Source organism: Salmo trutta, chromosome 18 (assembly GCF_901001165.1).
Source record: "Salmo trutta chromosome 18, fSalTru1.1, whole genome shotgun sequence".
In the NCBI taxonomy this organism is placed as follows: domain Eukaryota; kingdom Metazoa; phylum Chordata; class Actinopteri; order Salmoniformes; family Salmonidae; genus Salmo; species Salmo trutta.
The window spans coordinates 20,572,099-20,598,903 of NC_042974.1; the positions used below are offsets into that span (position 1 = coordinate 20,572,099).

A 26,805-nucleotide genomic window follows, 5' to 3' on the forward strand; every position below is an offset into this window, starting at 1 on the left:
TTTGACACCCAATTTGACATGCTCCTATGAACTTCACATGTTGGTGCTCATGGGTCCTTTTACATGGAATTGACCAGGTTTCACTTGGGCGCTGCAAACATTCCCCATCTCTTCCCTGCTGGCCATCCCTGTAGTCCTCTGAGTATTCACTCTCCAGCTCAGAACTCCAATTCTCGTCTATGGTCATTGGTCTTCAGCACCTGTAGGGAGCAGGGGCCACAGGGAGATGTCGTTTTCTCTGTAGACAGAGTCTGTGGGGTCAGACAGCCATCAGGTGTTTCTTCATTGGGTAGATGTCTCAAGTCAGTTCTTTTCCATTTGGCTCAGACGGGAATCATGTCTTTTCTGATTGGATAGATGTCCCAGGTCAGGCCGTTCCCATAGGGGGCATGTCCAGAGGGCAGGAGGACTCGCGTCAGCCAATGACTGGAGAGAGAAGAGAGGCAGAGGTTACCACAACTAAGTACAATATAATATTTATTAATAGTGTATTTCTGACCACAACAGTCACATAATGTGCGTGTTAAATATCTGCAAAGAGCAACAGATCTTCACACTGCTTGGTGACAAGCATTTAACCAACCTTCTCTTTTCCACACCAAAGAAGACTTTCCAGTTGTTTAATCTGCCATAGTTAAAGGGGTTCTTGTACACCTGGGAGAAAGAGGAGAATACAGTTTAAATAGCTTGTGTCAGCCAACTTTAAGACTAGTGGCGTGTGTGCTCACCTTGCCATGTTTGGCCATGCGTTCGGCCTCCTTGTTGTTAATGTGTCTCTCTATGCTGGTCTCTCCTCGGGATATCAGCACTGCGTGCCAGATAGTCAGCCCCCCCAGAGCTACGGCCACCGTGCTAAAATGACCAATCACAGTTTTGGGGGGGAAAACAGCCAATGACAACACACACGGTTGAGGTTCTATCATCATGGGGAAATAATGTACTTTGGTTACAAAAATTATATTTTCGCCTAATTTCAGTTAATGTGACAAAACAAGCAGGTATTGTGTTAACAATCATTGTACCATCTCAACCACTGAAATATATTTTCCATAACAAAAAATATTGTATTTTCAGCTGTTTGAAACTGGTGTACAAAACTGAAAGTAAAAGACACAAAAACGAAATGGGAAGCATAGAAATAGCTCACATAGAACATATCTACTGCTTCTTAGACTTCCTTTCAATGACAAATTTATAACTAACATTTCTATGTGAACATGGTCAGGTCACCCAAAAAGTTACATATTACAGTAATAATAACAGTAATATTGTGAAGTAGATCTCACCTGGTTAATACCCACATGTAGATGATACTCTTGTGGAACATCTTGTCTCTGAACGTGTAGGGAGGAGGAGGGGTCTGGTAGGTGCTCTGATTGACAACAACATACAGAGGTCATACAAACTCCTAAACAGTAAAACATATCCTAGTCGGGACCCAGAGGTTGTGCTTAAGTCACCGGTTTTATGAGTATGCAATAATAAGCATAATATAAGATCAAAGATCATATGAACAACACCACCCTTTAAATCTAAGTCATCCATTGACCTACCACCACTAAGAACAAGAAAGTAACTACGAGAAGCAGAATGACGTGAAAGGGGCAGTGTGTGTGTGTGTGTGTGTGTGTGTGTGTGTGTGTGTGTGTGTACGCGTACTACCTGCCCAGGAGGTAAGATTCCTATGAGTTGCCCCATCCCTGTCACCGGGACACCTGATTTATCCAAGTCCATGTGTTTGAAGCGCTATGGGGACAATGCAAAAACACACACTGAGACAACCAAGAGTTAGAGATAAACAGAAACACTTCAAGAGTTAAAACTGAACACAGAGACTGTTAAAGTAGACTGACAATAGAAGCCCCACAATGGAGGAGATAGCAGACCAGCAGGCTCAGGTCTCTCTCAAAGAGTTTGCAAGCGTGTGTATGTGTGTACCTCTATAGCACTATAAGCATCTAGGAAGAGGTTCCGGCCACTGATGCTGCAGTAAACACAGCCCAGGGTCATGGAGAGACAGAAGCAGAAGAAGTAGCGCTGGTTAAAATGGCCCACACAGTTATTCAGCCACGCTGGAGGAAACGGGAGTTAAGGAGAAAACCAAAAACACTAACACCCATTCTCAAAATACTACACATTGTCATGTGTTTAAATGTTTTATATCCTGTGATTTTGTCTTCATTCTTGTGCCTAACAGACTTGCTTGTAAAAGACATAGCTATGGTAGAGACACAATCTAAATGGTGTCACCCATCCCTAATAACTTGACATTACCAATCATAATCTCCACTCTCCTACTCCATTTAAAGGATACGACAATGATGATCCATTTTCAGAATGCACCTGTGAAGTAGAAGATGTCATGTTAACGTTGGCCATCTACAACGCTACCATACTGTAGCAGGGTTATGAGTTTATCGAGTAGGTAGAAGTAATTCCCGTACCACTGGCCCAGGGTCAGATATTTCATCCCCCTAGTGGTTATGGTTAGGATATGCGATAGGATCATCTGATCTTAGATCTGGGGTTAGGGGCAACCTGAGTTTGTCTTACGTGTTGCAGATGCCACAGTGGTGAGTCCTGGCTGGTTTGGGGATGATACACTTCTTACACACGGACACAAACGGAATGTCATTCTTTACCTGGAATAAACACAACACAGAGATATCTATTACACCCCTGTGTGTGTGTGTGTGTGTGTGTGTGTGTGTGTGTGTGTGTGTGTGTGTGTGTGTGTGTGTGTGTGTGTGTGTACCGTAGGGGGGTATCCTGGGGCGGTCTTGGTGGCTTTATAGTAGTGGAAGACGATCATGAAGAGGTTCCAGTGTCCATAACCGATGTGCCAGACTATCCAGGGTGGAGAGTAGGTGTTGAGAATCAGGGGCAGCAGACCCACGTAAGCTATCAGCAGGATAGAACTGGTCAGTATCACCACCAGACAGACAAACACCTGGAGAGATAGAGAGAGTAATTAAAGACATGATCCGGAACTTTGGCGACTACTTAGTATTTTTTTAAACCTCCCACTTTGGGCTGGATGTGTCAATGTGTAGTTCATACATGCATAATCTATGAGCAGAATTAGTCTTAATTAGCCTTAGAAGAATTAACCCTAATTAGCCACGAAATCCCTAGTTTGAAAGCGACTGTTTTTCTGAAAGCTGTGCTGTGCCATTTTCCCTACATTTGCCCCCAGATGGGCCCACCCCCTAGCAATTTGATTTCTACTGAAGAGCTTCAGCCCATCGCCATATAAGTGACAGCTAACAAGAGGTATATCATGCACCCACCGCAGAGCAAGAGAACAATGATGTGGTGCACATATCTGCACATAATGTGATGTAGTACGTAATTTTCGGGAACCACTTGTCTCGAGCGCTACTTTCAGAACTACTGGCTAAAAAGTATACAAAAAAAGGTACCAGAGAATCTACTTAAGAGAAGGAGACATTGTTTCATGAGCAGGAACATCTGTGCAACTATCTATCACACATACTTACCGACCCGAACCAGCGGGTGAGTAGGTCCACCATCCAGAAGATTGGTTCCATCAGTGAGTCCATGATGACGTCAGAGTTGGTGAGGGAGTTGTAATAGAGGGAGTTAACCATCAGTTTGAGGTAGGCCCATCTCTGTCTCACACACAGCGGTAGTCTACTGTTGTTGCCATTGCTGTAGCGCCACCGTCTGGCGCACATGCGCAACCGCACCCAGCGCAGCAGCACCAGCAGGAAGGTGGGGCACGGCCGCATTTTGCTCCTGAAACACACACACATGGATGAATGAACACACACACCCACACAATATGTACCACACAGAGCTACAAAGACCACATGGGTGTAAGGAATGGTATTGGTTCTGGGTTCAGGCCTACTCCTTCTCTTGTCATCTGCCAGACGTAGCAATTATGACGTTGGGATCTATGTTCTGACATTCCGCTGGCTCCCTGGGAATAACGGCATATGTTGGACCTGCCAGCTGGCCCTTCTGCCTACCCGTAATTCCAGTTTAGGATTAGATTAAACCAACCCCCCCATGACACCACATTTAATCTCTGCCATTGGATGGTGGGAAGTTACATTCCAGCCATTTGGAAATAAAATTAAATTGTGTTTCATACTTTCACATCCTTTTCAGAAGGGGGTTGACTACAACGTGCAGAAAAATGAATGATGAAATCTGGATTAAAACAGTCCAAATGAATGTATTTATTTTAACTAGGCAAGTCAGTTAAGAAAACATTCTTATTTACAATGACGGCCTAGGAACAGTGGGTTAACTGCATTGTTCAGGGGCAGAATGACAGATTTTTACCTTGTCAGCTCGGGGATTTGATCTAGCAACCTTTTAGTTACTGGCCCAATGCTCTAACCACTAGGCTACCTGCTGCCCCAGACTCAGTAAAGGGATAATGTGGAAACAGGCCAAATGTACATTTATAAATCACTGGCCCAATTCCAAACCGATCCCTAGACCCTACGCTCAATGCACTTGTGGAGATCGGAGATAGTTTGATAGGTCAAAGCCATATGGTGAAACTTCCACCTAGCCTGGAACTATTACCAAATTGCTAACATCTGTCAAATAATCTCAGACAAGTGTATAGGGTAGATTTGGGATTGAACCACCAACTGCTAGGCCTACTGCTGTAAAAAAATAAAAAAATAACAAGACTTAATTTACAGCAACTCTTGCTATTCTGCATTCCAAACGCGCTAACAATGTCAATAGATGTCCTTAAAGATGGAAGGCAGGAGACAAACGGCGAGATCAGGTGAAACCATTCACGCCAATGAGAACTCCGATATAAAGTATTTTTTTTCTCCAAAGTTGTCGAAATGCCACGTGCGTCCACTTATATCAGTGCATTCGTAACAACATAACCACCAGGAAGCTTCTATTCAAATAAGCCTCACATCGTGGTCTTATGTTTGTGGGCAGATTTTGGGCGGAATAAACCCTCTCGCTTCGCCTCTTCCTCTCCGATATCCAGATGTTCTTAAAGGCCCAATGAAGCCATTTTTAATCTCAATATCAAATCATTTCTGGGTAACAAGTAAGTACCTTACTGTGATTGAAAACAATCAAAAAGTAACAAAAATAGATTCTTAGCAAGAGCCATTTCTCAAGAAAGAAAACTGAAAACTAGCAGTTATTGGCAGAGAGCTTTGTGTTATGTATGCTAGAATGGAGGTTTAAAAATGACAGCTGTAAATGCATATTAACCAATCCATATATAGCACACCTTGCAATACAATATTCTCTAAAAACAGTTCTTATTGCAGAGCACATTGTACATCCAGAGTTTGAGTTCTAAACCAGATGAGTCCTCAAACAGCAGATGCCCAATACCAAGGCGGGCATACATAATGTTGGATGGATTAGAATATAAGGTATGGAGAATAATAAAGAGCCTGTATGATTATAGAAAAAGCAGTTGGGAAATTAATGTTTTAGTTTCAAATACCAAATATTCAGTGAATGCGAGTATATTTAGGTAGTTTAAAATCAGCGATTCTCCACTGGTGGGTCGCGAACCAAGATTTTGAAAGGGTCACATGTGTCTGAGTAAAAAAAAATGCGCTGAACAAAAATATAAAATAAACACAACATGCCTTCGTGAGCTGAAATAAAACATCCTAGAAATATTCCAAATGCACAAAAATCAAATTTCTCTCAACGGTTGTGAAAGAAAATGTGTTTACATCCCTGTTAGTGAACATTTTATCCTTTGTCAAGATAATCCATCCCCCTGACAGGTGTGGCATATGAAGAAGCTGATTAAACAGTATGATCATTACACAGATGCACCTTGTGCTGGGGACAATAAAAGGCCACAAATGTGCAGTTGTCACAATACTGACGGCAGGAATATCTGTTACCAGAGAATTTACTGTTCATTTCTCTACCATAAGCCACCTCCAACATTTTATAGAATTTGGCAGTACGTCCAACCTGCCTCACAACCGCAGACCACGTGTATGAGCAGGTTTGCTGATGTTAACGTTGTGAACAGAGTGCCCCATGGTGGCGATGGGGTTATGGTATGGGCAGGCATAAGCTACGGAAAACGAACACAATTGTATTTTACCAATGGCAATTTGAATGCACAGAGATACCGTGACAAGATCCTAAGGCCCATTGTCCTGCCATTCATCTGCCACCATCACCTCATGTTTCAGCATGGTAATGCACGACCCCATGTCGCAAGGATCTGTACACAATTCCTGGAAGCTGACAATTTCCCAGTTCTTCCATGGCCTGCATACTCACCAGGCATGTCACCCACTGATCATGTTTTGGATACTCTGTATTGACGTGTACGACAGTGTGTTCTAATTCCCGCCAATATCGAGCAAATCCGCATAGCCATTGAAGAGGAGTGGGACAACATTCCACAGGCCATAATCAACAGCCTGATCAACTTTATGCGAAGATGTGCTGCGCTACATGAGGCAAATGGTGGTCACATAAGATACTGACTGGTTTTCTGATCCATGCCTCGACTTTCTTTTTACGGTATCTGTGACCAGATGCATATCTGTATCCCCAGTCAGAGCCGGGCGGCCCTATACGCTCACTACGCCGCAAATTATGCAAGGGCCCACCACAGGAGTCACTAGAGAACATACCTGCCAGCCAAACCCTCCCCTAACAACGCTGGGCCAATTGTGTGCCGCCCCACGGGTCTCCCGGTCGCGGCCGGCTGCGACAGAGCCTGCACTCGAACCAGGATCTCTAGTGGCACAGCTAGCACTGCGATGTAGTGCCTTAGACCACTGCGCCACTCGGGAGGCCGTTCATATGGAGAATTTCTGGGATCTTTTATTTCAGCTCATGAAACATGGGTCCAACACTTTACATGTTGCGTTTATATTTTTGTTCAGCATATACAGGGCATTCAGAAAGTATTCAGACCCCTTGACTTTTTCCACATTTTGTTACATTGCAACCTTACTCTAAAAGTGATTAAATGGTTGTTTTTATTCCCCACATCAATCTACACACAATATCCCAAAATGACAATTTTTTTGGGCACATTTATAAAAAATCTGTAATATCACATTTACATAAGTATTCAGATCCTTTACACAGCACTTGAAGCACCTTTGGCAACGATTACAGCCTCGAATCTTCTTGGGTATGACGCTACAAGCTTGGCACACCTGTATTTGGGGAGTTTCTCCCATTCTTCTCTAGGGATCCTCTCAAGCTCTGTCAGGTTGGATGGGAAGTGTCACTGCACAGCTATTTTCAGGTCTCTTCAGAGATGTTCGATCGGGTTCAAGTCTGGGCTCTGGTTGGGCCACTCACTGACAATCAGAGACTTGTCTCGAAGCCACTCCTGCGTTGTCTTGACTGTGTGCTTAGGGTTGTTGTTCTGTTGGAAGGTGAACCACTCTGGAGTAGGTTTTGATCAAGGATCTCTGTATCGCATCTTTCCCTCGAACTTGACAAGTCTCCCAGTCCCTGTTGCTGAAAAACATCCCCACATGATGCTACCACCACCATGCTTCACCGTAGGTATGGTGCCAGGTTTAGATGTGACGCTTGGCATTCAGGCCAAGGAGTTCAATCTTTTATAAATAAATAAAAAAATCGAACCTTTATTTAATTAGGCAAGTCAGTTAAGAACAAATTCTTATTTACAATGACGGTCTACCCCAGCCAAACCCGGACGACACTGGGCCAATTGTACGCCGCCCTATGGGACTCCCAATGACGGCCAGATGTCATACAGCCTGGATTCGAACCAGGTACCGTAGTGAAGCCTCTTGCACTGAGATGCAGTGCCTTAGATCGCTGCACCACATGGGAATTACAGTATGAAATTCACAACTTAATGTTTGCAAACAAGATATCTTATACCTATTAAGTTAACTGTCTAAAATGTGCTAAATGCTCTGCAGTTGTGCATTTGGTTTGCTAATTTATTAGCTAGTTAGCCATCTAGCTAAGTGGTTAGCTTCTTCCAAAAATCAAATCTTTGATTGGTAACAGCAGAGAATCCTGTCCTGGACCAAGAGCCTTGCTGTCTATATCATTTGTGTTGTGTGTGCAGCAAACTGTGTAGCATTTGAGCTGGGATGTCTGTCCTGCAAATACACTACATGAGCAAAAGTATGTGTACAGCTGCTCGTCGGACATCTCATTCGTAAATCATGGGCATTAATAATGGGGTTGGTCCATATTTCTGCTATAACAGCCTCCACTCTTCTGGCAAGGCTTTCAACTAGATGTTGGAACATTAGGCCCGGCTCGCAGTCAGCATTCCAACTCATCCCAAAGGTGTTTGATGGGGTTGAGTTCAGGGCTTTGCGATCTCGACAAACCCTTTCTGTATGGACCTCGCTTTGTGCACGTGGGCATTGTCATGCTGAAACAGGAAAGGGCTTTCCCCAAACTGTTGCCACAAAGTTGGAAGCACAGAATCATCTAGAACGTCATTGTATGCAGACGATTTTTACATGCTACGTGCTTCAGCACTCGGCGGTCAAGTTCTGTGAGCTTGTGTGACCTACCACTTCGTGGACGAGCCGTTGTTGCTCCTAGAAGTTTCCACTTCACAATAACAGCACTTACAGTTTACCAGGGCAGCAATTTTATGAACTGACTTGTTGAGAAGGTGGCATCCTATGGCTGCCAAGATGAAAGTCACTGAGGTCTTCAGTAAGGCCATTCTACAGCCAATGTTTGTCTATGGAGATTGCATCGCTGTGTGCTCAATTTTTCACAGAAACAGGTGTGGCAGAAATAGCGGAATCCACTAATTTGAAGGGGTCCATTAGGGATGCACAATATATTGCTGAACATATCGGAATCGGCCGATATTAACCTCTCTAGGGTTGGCGGGACGAAATCGTCCCACCTACGTAACAGCCAGTGGAATCCTGTGGCGCGTTATTCAAATACCTTAGAAATGCTATTACTTCAATTTCTCAAACATATGACTATTTTACACCATTTTAAAGACAAGACTCTCGTTAATCTAACCACACTGTCCAATTTCAAAAAGGCTTTACAACAAAAGCAAAACATTAGATTATGTCAGCAGAGTACCCAACCAGAAATAATCAGACACCCATTTTTCAAGCTAGCATATAATGTCACAAAAACCCAAACCACAGCTAAATGCAGCACTAACCTTTGATGATCTTCATCAGATGACACACCTAGGACATTATGTTATACAATACATGCATGTTTTGTTCAATCAAGTTCATATTCATATCAAAAACCAGCTTTTTACATTAGCATGTGACGTTCAGAACTAGCATACCTCCCGCAAACTTCCGGTGAATTTACAAAAAATTTACTAAATTACTCACGATAAACGTTCACAAAAAGCATAACAATTATTTTAAGAATTATAGATACAGAACTCCTCTATGCACTCGATATGTCCGATTTTAAAATAGCTTTTCGGTGAAAGCACATTTTGCAATATTCTAAGTAGATAGCCCGGCATCACAGGGCTAGCTATTCAGACACCCAGCAAGTTAATAAACAAACAGAGTCAATAAACAGAGTCAAGAAGCTCAAGGAATGGTCAGACAGGCCACTTCCTGTAAGGAATCTTCTCAGGTTTTTGCCTGCCATATGAGTTTTGTTATACTTACAGACACCATTCAAACAGTTTTAGAAACTTTAGGGTGTTTTCTATCCAATTATATGCATATTCTAGTTACTGGGCAGGAGTAGTAACCAGATTAAATCGGGTACGTTTTTTATCCAGCCGTGCAAATACTGCCCCTATCCCCAACAGGTTAACTAAAAATGCCAACATCGGTATCGGCCCGATGTCTAGTTTAACGCCGATGTTAACTTCTCTAGGGTAGGGGGCAGTATTCAGAAATTCAGATGAATAACGTGCCCAAATTAAACTGCCTGCTTCTCGGGCCCAGAAGGTAGGATATGCATATTATTAGTCGATTTGGATAGAAAACAATCTGAGGTTTCTAAAACTGTTTGAATGATGTCTGTGAGTATAACAGAATTCATATGGCAGGCAAAAACCTGAGAAAAAATCCAACCAGGAAGTGACTTGTAGTTTTTCTATCTAATCCCTATCGAAACTACAGTGTCTGTGGGGTAATTTTGCACTTCCTAAGGCTTCCATTGGCTGTCAACAGTCTTTAGAAACTTGTTTCATGCATCTCCTGTTACTGGGCAGAGAATAGGAGCTCAGTCAATCAGTGGACTGCCTGGGACCAGTGAGTTGTTTACTGAGCGGGCACGCTGGCGCGTCGCTCCTTCTTTTTCCTCTGTAATGAATACGCTATTGTCCAGTTGGAATATTATCGAAGTTTTATGTTAAAAAGACCCTAAGGATTGATTGTAAACATCGTTTGACATGTTTCTACGAACGGTAATGGAACTATTTGACTTTTCGTCTCTGGTTTTACGCTCACGCGTTATGCCTTTGGATTTGTGATCTGAACGCGCGAACAAAAGGAGGTATTTGGATATATATATACACTGAGTTTTTCGAACAAAAATAAAAAGTTTAGTTGACTCCAGAACTTGGCGGGTAACTGTATAGCTTGCTTTGATGGCTGAGCTCTGTACTCAGAATATTGAAAAATGTGCTTTCGCCGTAAAGCTATTTTAAAATCTGACACAGCGGTTGCATTAAGGAGAAGTGTATCTATAATTCTTTCAATACCTGTTGTAAATTTTATCAACGTTTATGATGAGTATTTTTGTAAATTGATGTGCTCATTCATCGGTAGTTTTGGTGGGAATACATTTTCTGAACATCACGTGCCAATATAAAATGGGGTTCATGGATATAAATATGAACTTTATCGAACAAAACATACATGTATTTTGTAACATTGAGTCCTGGGAGTGTCATCTGATGAAGATCAAAGGTTAGTGATTAATTTTAGCTGAATTTCTTGTTTTTGTGACGCCTCTCCTTGCTTGGAAAATGGCTGTGTGGTTTTTCTTGTTTAGGCGCTGTCCTAACATAATCTAATGTTATGCTTTCGCCGTAAAGCCTTTTTGATATCGGACACGGTTGGATTAAGGAGGATCTTATCTTTAAAATGGTGTATAATACTTGTGTGTTTGAGAAATTTGAATTATGAGATATGTTGTTTTGAATTTGCCACCCTGCTTTTTCACTGGCTGTTGATAGTGTGTACCGCGGGTGGGACGGTCACGTCCCACATACCCAATAGAGGTTAAAAACCGATGTCAAAGCTACCAGGCATACCTATATAAATGTAGGTACATGACGTAATGAATGGCATGTATATTTTTGCGCTACAGGTGCAAATCAGCATTCCTAACCTAGCCCACAATGTCTGCTTTGTGGATCGAGCAGTCATTTGAAAGAGTAAGAACATTTCAGCGAGACAACTCAAAGGCGAAATCCATTGAAGCCAAGATAATGGAATTCATTGCCCATGACAATCAACCATTCTCTGTCGCGGGTGATGTTGGCTTTTGCAGACTGGTCAAGCACCAGTACACACTACCAAGTAGAGGTCGATCGACTAATCGGAATGGCTGATTGATTAGGGCTGATTTCAAGTTTTCAAAACAATCGGTAATCAGAATTTTTGGACACTGATTATGGCCAATTACATTGCATTCCACGAGGAGACTGCGTGGCAGGCCGACTACCTGTTATGTGAGTGCAGCAAGGAGCCAAGGTAAGATGCTAGCTAGCATTAAACCTATCTTGTAAAAAAAAAAATCTTAACATAATCACTAGTTAACTACACATGGTTGATGATATTACTAGGTTATCTAGCTTGTCCTGCGTTGCATATAATCAATGCGGTGCCTGTTCATTTATCATTGAATCACAGCCTACTTCGCCAAAAGGGTGATTTAACAAGCGCATTCGAGAAAAAAAAGCACTGTTGTTGCACCAATGTGTACCTAACCATAAACATCAATGTCTTTCTTAAAATCAATACACAAGTACATATTTTTAAATCTGCATATTTAGTTAATATTGCCTGCTAACATGAATTTCTTTTAACTAGGGAAATTGTGTCACTTCTCTTGCGTTCTTCTGTGCAAGCAGAGTCAGGGTATATGCAGCAGTTTGGGCCACCTGGCTCGTTGCGAACTGTGTGAAGACCATTTCTTCCTAATTTGCCAGAATTTTACATAATTATGACATAACATTGAAGGCTGTTTGACTTTTGGATGTTCTAATAGGCATTTTAGTATTGCCAGCCTAATCTCAGGAGTTGATAGGCTTGAAGTCATAAACAGCACTGTGATTCAAGCATTGCTAAGAGCTGCTGGCAACGCAGTAAAGTCTAAATGAATGCTTACGAGCCTGCTGCTGCCTACCACCGCTCAGTCAGACTGCTCTATCAAATCATAGACTTAATTATAATAAACACAGAAATACGAGCCTTTGGTCATTAATATGGTAAAATCCGGAAACTATCATTTCGAAAATGAAACGTTTATTCTTTCAGTGAAATACGAAACCGGTCCGTATTTTATCGAACGGGTGGCAACCCTAAGTCTAAATATCGCTGTTACATTGCACAACCTTCAATGTTATGTGATAATTATGTAAAATTCTGGCAAATTAGTTCGCAACGAGCCAGGCGGCCCAAACTATTGCATATACCCTGACTCTGCGTGCAATGATCGCAAGAGAAGTAACACAATTTCCCTAGATAATATTGCCTGCTAACATGAACTTCTTTTAACTAAATATGCAGGTTTAAAAAAAATATACTTCTGTGTATTGATTTTAAGAAAGGCATTGATGTTTATGGTTAGGTACATTCGATTAAACATCACCGTTTGGCGAAGTAGACTGTGATTATATGATAAATTAACAGGCACCGCATTGATTATATGCAACGCAGGACAAGCTAGTTAACTTGGTAATATCATCAACCATGTGTAGTTAACTAGTGATTATGTTAAGATTGATTGTTTTTTATAAGATAAGTTTAAAGCTAGCTAGCAACTTACCTTGGCTCCTTGCTGCACTGTGTTAACTAACCATACAATTCTCCATCAGTGGCCTCCAACTGCTCTTAAATGCAAGTAAAACTAAATGCATGCTCTTCAACTGATCACCTCCTGCACGCCTAGCATCACTACTCTGGAAGGTTCTGACTTAGGTATATGTAGTTGTCCACATATTCTAGGTGTCTGGTTAGACTGTAAACTCTCCTTCCAGACTCCTATTAAGCATCTCCAATGCAAAATTAAATCTAAAATCGGCTTCCTGTTTTGCAACAAAAGCATCCTTCACTCATGCTAACAAACATACCCTCGTAAAACTGACTATCCTACTGATCCTTGACTTCGGTGATGTCATTTACAAAATAGCATCCAACACTCTACTCAGCTAATTGGATGCAGTCAATCAGTGCCATCCGTTTCGTCACCAAAGCCCCATATACTACCCACCACTGCAACCTGTATGCTCTCGTTGGCTGGTCCTCGCTTCATAATCGTCGCCAAACCCATTGGCTCCAGGTCGTCTATAAGTCTTTGCTAAGTAAAGCCCCGCCTTATCTCAGCTCATTGGTCACCATAGCAGCACCCACCCGTAGCACTCGCTCCAGCAAGTATATTTCACTGGTCAACCCCATTCCTTCCAGTTCTCTGCTGCCAATGACTGGAACGAATTGCAAAAATCACTGAATCTGGAGACTCATATCTCCCTCACTATCTTTAAGTATCAGCTATCAGAGCAGCTTACAGATCATTGCATCTGTACATAGCCCATCTATAAATAGCCCATCCAACTACCTCATCCCCATATTGTTATTTATTTTATTAATAATTTTTTGCTCCTTTGCACCCCAGTATCTCTACTTGCACATTCATCTTCTGAACATCTATCCCTCCAGTGTTCATTTGCGAAATTGTAATTATTTCGCCACTACGGCCTATTTATTGCCTTACCTCCCTAATCTTACTTTATTTGCACATTGTATATAGACTTTTCTATTGTGTTATTGACTGTACGTTTGTTTATTCCATGTGTAACTCTGTGTTGTTGTTTGTGTCACACTGCTTTGCTTTATCTTGGCCAGGTCGCAGTTGTAAATGAGAACTTGTTCTCAACTGGCTTACCTGGATGAATAAAGGTGAAATAAAAAATACAACAATACTGTATGTGGGAATGTCTTATGTCCGTCCTACATGTAGTGTTGGTACATGGAATATTCCTCAACTGCATATATCATACATTTCTATTGCAAATAGAAGTATTATGTTCAACAACTGACATTTTCAGATATTATTTTGACAAACACACTTTTGTGCTTACAAATCATTCTCTATTGTCATAGATTTGGTGGGCATTGTCATCGGCGATCTTTGTGATATGACTTTCTTTAAGCACGTACTGATGAAACGGTCACTTAATATTTTTTTCTTAAAGTCTACAAACGCTCTACATTTATTCACTCTGTGATAGGGTTGGATCCTATATGCTACTTTTATTATTGTCCTGTAGATGGTTCCGTGCCTATAATTTTGGCTGTGTGTGTGTGTAGAATGGGGCATAAGGGAAATTACCTCTACTAGATTATAGTGATAAGGAAAACAGCATACAAATTTGGCTTGTGTATTAATTTGCCTATAACTAATCAGAATTCCATTATGTTTACATAAAAAAGAGAATACTTCAAAATGAGAAGATCCTGTCATGGAAAAGACGACTGGGCGGACATAAAGTGGAAAGGAGGGGAAATAACTCACAACATGCAGCAGGACACCTGTGGTATCTTTGTAATGCAGGTTTGATAGTTATATTTTCAGTAATGAATGGTTAGCGGTTATGTGACAATTAGGTCAGAAACGTTATTTTATTTTTTGGTGTAGATGGCCAAGGAAGTTGCACAGAACTTCCCCAACATCCCCTCCCAAATTGATATGGAACCTTCAAAAACACATGGAGCAACTGCGAAAAGAAATGGCTGACGATATACTAAAAATGTCTGGTATGTAATGACATTTAATTCAAAGTGAATGTCAATTCTTTATTTTATGTAGTTGTGTGGGACAGCCATATGTTCAGTTCATGCCTATGATTTCAGAGTTCAACAAAGCCAACAACTGCTTCATGTGTGCCACTGATAAAGAACCTGGATGTGGCCCAAAGACTGACTGGGTTAGTAACTTTATTTAACATGTTCATAAGCTTTTGACAACAGTGACTGCATGTAAGACAATTTATGATATAACACAATGGATGGCTAATTCGTCATTTTACATTGATATTTGATATTATTTATAACGTGTTACGCTTTGTTTTGATTTACATTGAATGTTTTGCATGCCAACGGTAGTTCCATGAGCTGTAACTAGGAATGAAGACAAAATAGTTCAAGTAAAAAACACAAACTGGAAGTGCAGTCTTTGTTGTTGAAAATGTATGCTATACCCCATGCACACTGAAGAGGCTCTGAAAAGTACATCAACCAGGGATAAAGAGAAAGTTAACACTGAAATGTTTCATACTTATTTGAAGTTAAGTGTCTGTTGACATGTTGGAAAAGATTAAAGGTCTACAATTTCTGTTTAATTTGTCAATATTACATTTTCAATCATCGATTTACTGGCCACCATTACTGTGGTTACATGTTCAGTATATGTATTGACCAGCAAACCGACTGCAGCCTACCTCACTAGCTCACTCTCAATCCCTGCTTTGGACAATTAATAGCATGACTCTCGTACTTTGCCCTTTTCCTTTATGGTTGATATTAACGACGAAAGGAGATATTATCTGTCTCTCTCCTATTGTATACCGCTGTTAAATACTGTGGAAAAATAAAAAACGGAAAATAAGTACTTAGAACTACCAATTATTATAGATAAATATTAAAGAAAAGGGTAAACACAACACTGGACTGAACCCCCTAATTGTCAAACGAATATTAATGTACAACAATATAGAAGAGACAACTATAGGTTATGCAATATGGGTGTATATACATGGCACGCTTCTTAGGTGTGGAATTGACATGACCAAGGAGCTATTGAAATTTAAAACTATGAAAAATGTACATTAAACCGCGTAATTTAACAGTACACAAACAAGAGTGTGCAATATAGAAGGGTACATTCTGCACCATGTTTGAAGTCAGTTGGTCACATGACCAAGGAGCTATTGAAATTTTACATTTGGAAAAATTCATGTAAAATCTTGAGATGAAAATGGACAAACTAAAGGGTGTGCAATGTGGAGGCCCACTGAGTGGACATTCTGAACCTTGTTTGAAGTCCATAGGTCACATGACCAAGGAGCTATTGAAATTTTACATTTTGAAAAATTCATGTAAAAACATGTGCGATGGAAAATGGACAAACTAATGGGTGTGCAATATAGAAGGGTAGTCAGTGGACATTCTGAACCTTGTTTGAGTCCAGTAGGTCATATGACCAATGAGCTATTGAAATTCAATTTTTTTTATAAATAATTTAAAATAGTGCAAGATGTAAATCAACAAAAAATGTGTGCAATGTGTGTCTATGCCATTGGGTTAGCTAGAATCAGTTTTGAAAGTTTTAGGAGTAATGGTTAAATAGCTATTGGAATTTGAAAAATGTGATTTGTCACTATGTTGACGGTCCCTAACTGCTGTTGGTGGACGTAAGGAAAACTACAGGCGAATATCCAACCTGAAACTGTCTTTACCTCGGTCTGCCAGTGTCACAGAAAGAATAAAGCTTTTTCGTGATACAATTTGATTTCATTTGAACAATGTATTTGTCTCATGCACCGAATACAACAGGTGTAGTAGACCTTACCGTGAAATGCTTACTTACAACCCCTTAATTAACCAACCAGTTAAAGAAATAGAGTTAAGAAAATATTTACTAAACAAACTAAAGTGATATATAACACAATAAAACGACAGTACAACAACATTATACAGGGGGTACAGAGTAGTCGAGGTAATTTAAAAAGTGACTATGCATAGATAAAACAGCAGTGTAAAAACAAAAGGATGGGGTTCAATGTGATGACACGACGGACTGAAGGCTGTTTATAAAAGATAGCTAAACAATAATATGCAGACATTCATAACAATTGAAACGCTGACATCTTCGTCACCACCCTGTCTGCCAAAAATCATCTATTGAAATGAAAAGTCCATTAGCACAGACCAGCAGTGTCGTGAGCTCACCAGTAGCGTTATATGCTGCTGGCTAGCTACCATTGCAGAAATACGTTGAATGTATTTACTCACTTTCTTAGGATCGCACGCCACCCGCGAGAAAGGTATTATCTCTGGCCATTATACCGAAGTAGGTTAAAATTATTCGGAGGCGAATACTTGGAAGAGAGATACTCTGGCGCGAGCTTCGTTTTTAGCCCAAACGCTACTCCTCTACTGCGCAGACTCAGTGCTGCAAGGTGTTCTGGGTATTTAGCGAACTCCTTTTCCTTCCAGTCCGCGTGTAGTTGATGTAGGTTGCTGAATTGATTCCCTTCCTTTTTGTCGCTATACTAGTTAGATACACTGCTTCGTCGGAACTATGTCGTTCAGTTTCAACTTTGATGTGGAGTTAACGACAAAGGGGCAACAAGGTGAAGAAAGTAAACCACAAACTGGAAAGCAGGACTATGCAGCAAAACCTGTGAGTAACAGAGCAAGCTAGCTCGAGCCACTACAACCTTAGTTATGAGGTCCCAAAGAATTTCCCAGGCTTTTTGGGCTGTTACCTAAGAGCAGAATTCCTGCTACCTTAATTAAATGGAACTGAATATAATTTATTTATGAAGTAGAAGTAACCCTGGCTTTATATTTTTGTTTAAAATGGATGGGTTGCAGCTGCCCCTGTATCTGCGTTAAGGGCCATCCACACCAAGTATGAGAACTATAACAATAAATTAGAGCAACATAACTATAAACGCCCGAGGTAAAGACAGATTCAGGGGGGATATTCTACAGATATTCGCCTGTAGTTTTCCTTACGTCCACCAACAGCAGTTAGGGACCGACAACATAGTGACAAATCAATTTTTTCAAATGTCAATAGATCTTTAACCATTACTCCTAAAACTTTCAAAACTGATTCTAGCTAACCCGATGGCATAGACACACATTGCACACACTTTTTTAAATATTTAATTTAAATAGCTCATACGTCATGTGACCTGACTTCAAAACAAGGTTCAGAATGTACACTCAGTGGGCCTACACATTGCACACCCTTTAGTTTGTCCATTTTCATCTCATGATTTTACATGAATTTTTCTACATTTAAAATTGTCAATAGCTCCTTGGTCATGTGGCCTACTGGACTCAAACAAGGTCCAGAATGTCCACTGACTACCTTTCTATATTGCACACCCTTTAGTTTGTCCATTTTCATCTCTCGCTTTTACATGAATTGTGTGAACTTTCAAATTTCAATAGCTCCTTGTTAATGTGACCTACTGACTTTCAGAATGTCCGTGGACTGGCGGAGACAGGCGCCGCGAAACATCCAGTACGGTAACGCGACCGATCCCGGTGAAGCTGGCGGGAGCCCCGGGGAGAGTTCTCTTTTCTTTGTGAAGGGCAGGGCACCCTGAAATGGGTTCGCCCTGAGAAAGGGGCCCAAGCCCTGGAAAGCGTTGCGGTGTCTGGTGAGCTCTCCCTGGTCCTTGAAAATCCAGGGGAGAGGGTGTAATTCTCGCGCCGTACCCATATCCGCAGCAGGTCTCCAAGGTGAACAGCCTCTGGCATGTTATAACAATGTAGGTAAGGGAAGTTGGCATAAAAGATCCGTAACTTCGGGATAAGGATTGGCTCTAAGGGCTGGGTCGGTCAGGCTGGGGTGCGAGGGCGGGGCTGGGCTCGAGTCGCGGCCTAGGGAGCAGTTGCTCCGTTGCCCTCCCCTCACCACCTTTGGAAGTTTGTTGTGTGGCCCATCTCGCGGTCTCTCTTGCGTGGTCTTGCAAGGGGCTGCGTGTGGGGTTTCGTCAGGGTGGTGTCCGTCGGCGGGCCAAATAGTGGACCGGTGGGGGTTTGGGTCCGGTGATTGGCGGCGGCAAATCTGGAACGCGTGCCGGGCCCTTCTCGTGGATCACCCCAGCTACAGCGCTCGCCGGCCCCACACATTGTAGGTGGGGAGGTCTCCTCTACGCTCACTAGACTTGAGGCGGAGACAAAACCCATTGGCCCCGCAGTGATGGGGCATTGCATGGATCTGGCTCATGCCCTACGAAGTGGGGAGAGGTATCTCCAGCTTGTCTGGGGAGGGAGGCCTACAGGAAATCATGCACAGAGTGAGCACTATAGCTGGTGGCATTGTCATGTCAAGATGAGCCTGCAGGAAGGGTACCACATGGGGGAGGAGGATGTCTTCCCTGTAACTCACAGCGTTGAGATTGCCTGCAATAATAACAAGCTCAGTCCGACGATGCTGTGATGCACCGCCCCAGACCATGACGGACCCTCCACCTCCAAATCGATCCCGCTCCAGAGTACAGGCCTTGGTGTAATGCTCATTCCTTCGACGATAAACGCCTATTGCGCACAGTCTGAGCATTGATGGAGGGATTGTGCGTTCCTGGTGTAAGTCGGGCAGTTGTTGTTGCCATCCTGTACCTGTCCCGCATGTGTGATGTGCAGATGTTACACGTGGTCTGTCACTGCGAGGACGATCAGCTGTCCGTCCTGTCTCCCTGTAGCGCTGTCTTGGGCGTCTCACAGTATGGACATTGCAATTGGTTGCCTTCGCCACATCTGCAGTCCTCATGCCTCCTTGCAGCATGCCTAAGGCACATTCACGCAGATGAGCAGGGACCCTGGGCGTCTTTCTTTAGGTGTTTTTCAGTCAGTAGAAAGGCCAATTTTAGTGTCCTAAGTTTTCAGAACTGTGACCTTAATTGCCTACCGTCTGTAAGCTGTTAGTGTCTTAACGACTGTTCCACAGGTGCATGTTCATTAATTGTTTATGGTTCATTGAACAAGCATGGGAAACAGTGTTTAAACCCTTTACAATGAAGATCTGTTTAGTTATTTGGATTTTTACGAATTATCTTTGAAAGACCGGGTCCTGAAAAAGGGACGTTTCTTTTTTGCTGAGTTTAGAAGAACATTTATTCAATGCAAATGGTTCCAATGTGACGTCATGATTTGTAGAGAAATTATTTTTCAGCTGTCAGGACGCATCTCTAAACAACAACAAATTTGAAGTGACTCGATTGGCTAGTTCAGCTATCTGTCAAGAAATGGGCAGGTTGTAACTTGAGCCTACTGCTAAAATTGGAAAGAGCGAGGCAGTAGCTACGCTCCCTTTCTCTTCTCATCTCATCGCTCATATCACTTGGTGCTGTTTACTGATACTATGAGAACTAACCAAATGGCGATGACATTTGCTATCAAGCCATAAATGTGCATAATATCTAACAAGGAGAGTGAGGGTAGGAAAAAATATTAAACGACGATGCACGTTCAGTCTGACTCAAATCTGCCCATAGTTTGAGAAGTGTGATCGCACACACGTGCTGATCTACAGCATTCTCCACAGCTTTCTTCGTCCATAAACATGCAGGAAGATTATTAGGTACAGTGCCTTCAGAAAGTATAAAAATCTCTTGATTTTCTCCACATTTTGTTGTTACAGCCTGAATTTAAAATAGAATTTCAAATGTTTAGGTCACTGGCCTGCACAGGTTTTCACGAGCCTGATTCAGATGAATTGACCTTTCAGCAGGACAATAACCTAAAACACAAGGCCAAATCTACACTGGAGTTGCTTATCAAGAAGACTGAATGTTCCTTAGTGATCAAGTTAGTTTTGACTTAACTTCTAAGTCTTGCCATTGATTTATCAACAACCAATTTGACAGAGTTTGAAGAATTTTGAAAAGAATAATGGGCAAATGTTGCACAATCCAGGTGTGGAAGCTCTTAGAGACTTAGGCAGAAAGACTCTCAGCTGTAATTGCTGCCAAAGATGATTTGGGCTTAAATACTTATCTAATCAAGATATAATCATTTTTCTTTTTTTACAAATGTTCAAATTTTTCTTCCACTGACGAGTATTTTGTGTATATCGTTGACAAAAAAAAGGACATCCATTTTAAGCAAACTTTAACACAACAGTGTGGAAAACGTCAAGGGGTGTGAAGCCACTGTAGCTAAACCTATTGCCAACCTTTTTTGTATATAGGTGTTTTAAAACGCTTCCTCCTTTCCCTGTCAAGACAATCATCAGCTGTCAATTTACGGATAGGATAAATATATAGCTAGCTAACACCATAGATGGAAGGATTAGTTTAGCTATGGGATCTGTTAGAAAGATTGCGATATCTGCTTAGCTACCTTGCTTATTGCATGCATGTCGACGCAAGCCTTATTATTAGTGAATTAACTAAACTAATATTTGCAACAGGAGTTCAATTTTGGTCACTGTCAATTCATCCAAATCCATTAATTTCTATTTCTGTTGGATAATGAGCTAGCTTGCTGCTGCTGATTTTCCCAGCTAGACATTCCACGGCATTGTGCAGTGCTCTTGGCTCAGGCATGAGTGGCGGCTAGCATAGCAGCAGCTTTGCTATTTAGTGGTAATATTGGCAGGGCCAATAGACTAGAAAAGAACAATAAAAGCCTGATATATTCTCGGCCAATTTTATTTTGGAAGTCCATATCAGCCCTAACGGTAGTATATGAAGATAGTTGCACAGCGACGCACCATATTTTGTGAGTAACAAACATATGTTGACAATGATTGCAGAGTTGTCTAATGGAAGTTTGAATCTGAGCTTCCTGGGTGTTAGAGACGAGATGCGTCATACTCCTCAACATCTGTAACACACAGATACTGGGACAGTGTGCAGCCCAACCACAAGAGGGAGTCCGTGTTATTCTGTGTCCTTCATGACATTAGGCATCTTTGCTTGTGCTTCTACAGTGGCAAGAAAAAGTATGTGAACCCTTTGGATTTACCTGGATTTCTGCATAAATTATTTTTAAAATTTATTTCACCTTTATTTAACCAGGTAGGCAAGTTGAGAACAAGTTCTCATTTACAATTGCGACCTGGCCAAGATAAAGCAAAGCAGTTTGAGACACACAACAACACAGAGTTACACATTGAGTAAAACAAACATACAGTAGAAAAATAAGTCTATATACAATGTGAGCAAATGAGGTGAGATAAGTAAGGGCAAAAAAAGGCCATGGTGATGAAGTACATACAATATAGCAAGTAAAACACTGGAATGGTAGATTTGCAGTGGAAGAAAGTGCAAAGTAGAAATAATGGGTTGCAAAGGAGCTAAATAAATACAGTAGGGGAAGCGGTAGTTGTTTGGGCTAAATTATAGATGGGCTATGTACAGGTGCAGTGATCTGTGAGCTGCTCTGACAGCTGGTGTTTAACTTACATGTTTACATTTTAGTCATTTAGCAGACGCTCTTATCCAGAGCGACTTACAGTAGTGAATGCATACATTTCATTTCGTGCATTTTCTTTTTTTGTCCTGGGGTTCCAGCTAGCGGAACGCCTCGCCAATATCCAATGGAAGAGCGTGGCGCGAAATACAAAAACCTCAAATGCAATAATTTCAATTTTACTATTTTACACCATTTTAAAGATCTAACCACATTGTCCGATTTCAAAAAGGCTTTACAGCGAAAGCAAAACAAAATGTTAGAGTACATAGCCAAAACTAATCACACAGCCATTTTCCAAGCAAGCATATATGTCACAAAAACCCAAAACACAGCTAAATGAAGCACTAACCTTTGATGATCTTCATCAGATGACACTCCTAGGACATTATGTTATACAATACATGCATGTTTTGTTCAATCAAGTTCATATATCAAAAAGCAGCTTTTTACATTGGCATGTGATGTTCAAAACATGCATTCCCACCCAAAACTTCTGGTGAATTTACTAAATTACTCATCATAAACGTTCACAAAATACATAACAATTATTTTAAGAATTATAGATACAGAACTCCTTTATGCAATCGCTATGTCAGATTTTAAAATAGCTTTTCGGCGAAAGCACATTTTGCAATATTCTGAGTACATAGCTCAGCCATCACGGCTAGCTATTTTGACACCCGCCAACTTCGGGGCACACTAAACTCAGAATTAGTATTGGAAAAATTGTATTACCTTTGCTGATCTTTGTCAGAATGCACTCCCAGGACTGATGCTTCCACAAGAAATGTTGTTTTTGTTCCAAATAATCCATAGTTATGTCCAAATACCTCCGTTTTGTTTGTGCGTTCAGGTCACTATCCAAAGGGTAACGCGCGAGCGTATATCGAGACCAAAAAATTCAAAATGTTCCATTACCGTACTTAGAAGCATGTCAAACGCTGTTTCAAATAAATTTTTATGGTATTTTTCTCGTAAAATAGCGATAATATTCCAACTGGACAATAGTGTATTCATTCAAAGAGGAAAAGAAAAAACAGCGTGGTCTTGTGAACGCGCATATCCAATCTCTTTGTCACCACGCAGACCACTGAGAAACTGAGCTACTATACTCTGCCCAGAGACAGGAGACGCCTCAATCCGCTTTCTGAAGGCTTTAGAGGGCCAATGGAAGCCTTAGAAAGTGCTACTTAACCCCACAGATACTGTAGTTTCGATAGAGAATCAAAAGAACTACAAATTCTCACAGGCCACTTCCTGCTTGGAATTTTCTCAGGTTTTTGCCTGCTATATGAGTTCTGTTATACTCACAGACACCATTCAAACAGTTTTAGAAACTTCAGAGTGTTTTCTATCAACATCTACTAATAATATGCAAATATTTGACTCTGGGCCCGAGAAGTAGGCCGTTTAATTTGGGTACGTTTTTCATCCGGCCGTAAAAATACTGCCCCCTATAGCGAAGAGGTTAAAGCTAGTGAGGGAGATAAGTGTTTCCAGTTTCAGAGATTTTTGTAGTTCGTTCCAGTCATTGGCAGCAGAGAACTGGAAGAAGAGGCGGCCGAATTTGACATCAAATTTGATCTGCTCTTCATTTAAATCACAACAATAGACAAACGGTGTGCTTAAACTAATAACACAAATGATTGTATATTTCTTGTCTATATTGAATACATAATTTTAACATTCACAGTGTAGGTTGGAAAAAGTATGTGAACCCCTAGGCTAATGTCTTCTCCAAATGCTAATTGGCGTCAGGAGTCGGCTAACCTGGAGTCCAATCCATGAGACGAGATTGGATATTTTGGTTAGAGCTGCCCTGCCTCCCCAAAAAAATCACAAAATTCTAGTGCTATTCACAAGAAGCATTGCCTGATGTGAACCTTGCCTTGAACAAAAGATATCTCAGAAGACCTAAGATTAGGAATGGTTACCTTGCATAAATCTGGAAAGGATTACAGAAGTAGCTCAAAGTCAGTACAGGGTAAGAGAAATTGAGCATCATGGTTTGGGGCTGCTTTGCTGCCTCGGGCCTGGACAACTTGCTATCATTGCAGTTTAGCCTAACATTCTCCTGCAAAATGTCTGTCTGCCAACTGAAGCTCAACAGAAGTTAGGCGATGCAACAGGACAACAACCCAAAAGACAGAAGTAAATCAACAACAGAATGGAGAAAATACGCCTTCTCGAGTGGCCCAGTTAGTCCTGACTTCAACCCGATTGGCATGACCTCAAGAGAGCGGTTCACACCAGATATCCCAAGAATATTGCTGAACTGAAAGTTTTGTAGAGGAATGGTCCAAGATTACTCCTGACCGTTGTGCAGGTCTGATCCAGAAAACTACAGAAAACATTTGGTTGAGGTTATTGCTGCCAAAGGAGGGTCAACCTGTTCTTAAATCCAAGGGTTCACATACTTTTTCCACCCTGCACTGTGAATGTTTACATGGTATGTTCAATAAAGACATGAAACACAATTGTTTGTGCATTAGTTTAAGCAGACTGTGTTTTGTCTATAGTTGTGACTTAGATGAAGATCAGATGTGTTATGACCAATTTATGCAGAAATCCACATTCTAAAGGGTTCATACTTTTTCTTCCCACTATGTCCGTTCAATTCATGTGTATGTAGTTGACTACCAGGAGACAAGACAGTTACAACACTTGTGTATGCATGCAGATTGTACTTTGCATTGTTCATGACAATGGGCATCTTTTACCTGTGTGTAATCAACAGGTGCCCGGCAACAACACCACTCCAGCAGAAACTGTCAAAGCAGCTGTTGAACACCATCCCCCTGCAGATCCCCACTTTCTTCTGAACGATGCTGTCTCTGAGACTGTTACCATAGGAACGCTTCCACCCCTCCACTTCCTGAATGAGTCTGTGTTCGAGCAGACGGCCAGCGAGCGAGATGACAACGAGAGGATCCTGTCGCGGACCGCCGCCCAGAGCTCGGACCTCATCTCCGGGGTGTACGAGGGAGGGTTGAAGGTGTGGGAGTGTACCTATGACCTCCTGGAGCTGCTAGAGAGAGAGGGGGAGACGTTCGGGGGGAAGATGGTTCTGGATTTGGGCTGTGGGGCTGGACTGCTGGGCCTACTGGCGCTGAAGAGCGGAGCAAGTCAGGTCCACTTCCAGGACTATAATAGTACTGTTATAGAACAGCTCACACTGCCTAACGCACTGCTCAACTGTCAGGTGGAAGGGGAGGAGGAGGAAGAAGAGAAGGGGAGAAAGGGAAAGAAACGGGGGCTGCAGGAGGAGGACGATGAGCCAATTATAGAAGAGGACAAGATGAAAAAGGATGAAGAGGCAAAGTCAGATGAGGAGAAGAAGAATGAACAGAAAAAAGAGGGAGAGGATGGCAGCCCGTCGCCCAAGAGGCAAGCCCTGGACCCATCCCAGCATACGAAGCTGACCTGCTGTCGTTTCTTCTCGGGCGACTGGATAACGTTCCTAGCGCTGGTCCTCAAGGAAGACCTGTTCCCTAAATATGACATCATCTTCACCTCAGAGACCATCTACAACACGGCGTACTACTCAGCTCTTCACGACACCCTCCACAGACTGTTGGCCCCGAGGGGAGTGGTCTACCTGGCCACCAAGGCCCACTACTTTGGGGTGGGGGGTGGGCTGCATCTATTTGAACAGTTTATAGAGGACAAGGGAGTGTTTGATATGGAGAAACTGTGGGATGTGGACCAGGGGCTACAGAGACATGTTGTGGCCATGCACTTCAAAACAACAAACAAGTCTTGACATTTGACTTTGTAGTTTCAAAGAACTAAAAAATATCATATTTTTCAAATTAATTTGTACTCAATGCACCTGGATCTTCTATGCTACCTAAGGTGTGCTAACTTCAATCAGTTTCAAATATACTTTTTCCTATAAAGATCACCTGTGTGTCAATTGGGACAAAGAAAAAGGACGTCCACATAATTAAAATGACCGTATGTTTGATTGTTTGACAGATAATGAAAAGACATAGCTACAGTAAGTCTTAAATATTCTATGTCAGTCTGGCTTTTTTTTACCTTGGTGGTAAAACCTTATGTCAAATCTGTTGATGTGCTTCACAAAAAGAAGGCAGATTAAGGAGGAGTTTGAATATGTGCCAGTTGAAGAGGACAACAGGATAGCTGCACTGATGGAGTGAAAGAAGCAGAAGTCTGATAAAGAAGATTGAGGAGATGAGCAGATATTCCATTACCGTGGCACTATTCCATTGTTTCCATGGCAGTGTGCAAACTAGGCCAATATCAAGCGTACCTAAAGTATTTCAAAGTATTTTGGCAAGTGTATTTGGTGCAGGTCGGCTTTTAACAGGACATTGCTTCTTGTGTTCTACATACTGTAGAGGTTTCTGTACCGTACTTAATGTTAACGTGAAAATGTCTTCAACTCAGTTTCCATTTGTTATGTTTGTAATACACTATAAAGAAAAGT

The 26,805-nt window shown here is 41.7% G+C and overlaps 2 protein-coding genes across 2 annotated transcripts; one reads left to right on the forward strand and one right to left on the reverse strand.

The window, feature by feature from the left end:
• zdhhc16a (zinc finger DHHC-type palmitoyltransferase 16a) lies at positions 1–17,342 on the reverse strand. Its single transcript, XM_029697938.1, has 11 exons — positions 17,205–17,342; positions 3,501–3,759; positions 2,756–2,950; positions 2,554–2,642; positions 2,315–2,343; positions 1,939–2,072; positions 1,663–1,746; positions 1,287–1,372; positions 729–852; positions 584–654; positions 1–426 (listed from the first exon to the last, which is right to left on the reverse strand). The coding sequence occupies exons 2-11, from the start codon at positions 3,750–3,752 to the stop codon at positions 324–326; spliced, it is 1,167 nt and encodes a 388-aa protein (XP_029553798.1). The 5' UTR covers positions 3,753–3,759; positions 17,205–17,342; the 3' UTR covers positions 1–323.
• On the forward strand, positions 17,330–26,805 carry mettl18 (methyltransferase 18, RPL3 N3-histidine). The gene is made up of 2 exons (XM_029697939.1): positions 17,330–17,595; positions 25,090–26,805. The coding sequence occupies exons 1-2, from the start codon at positions 17,494–17,496 to the stop codon at positions 26,113–26,115; spliced, it is 1,128 nt and encodes a 375-aa protein (XP_029553799.1). The 5' UTR covers positions 17,330–17,493; the 3' UTR covers positions 26,116–26,805.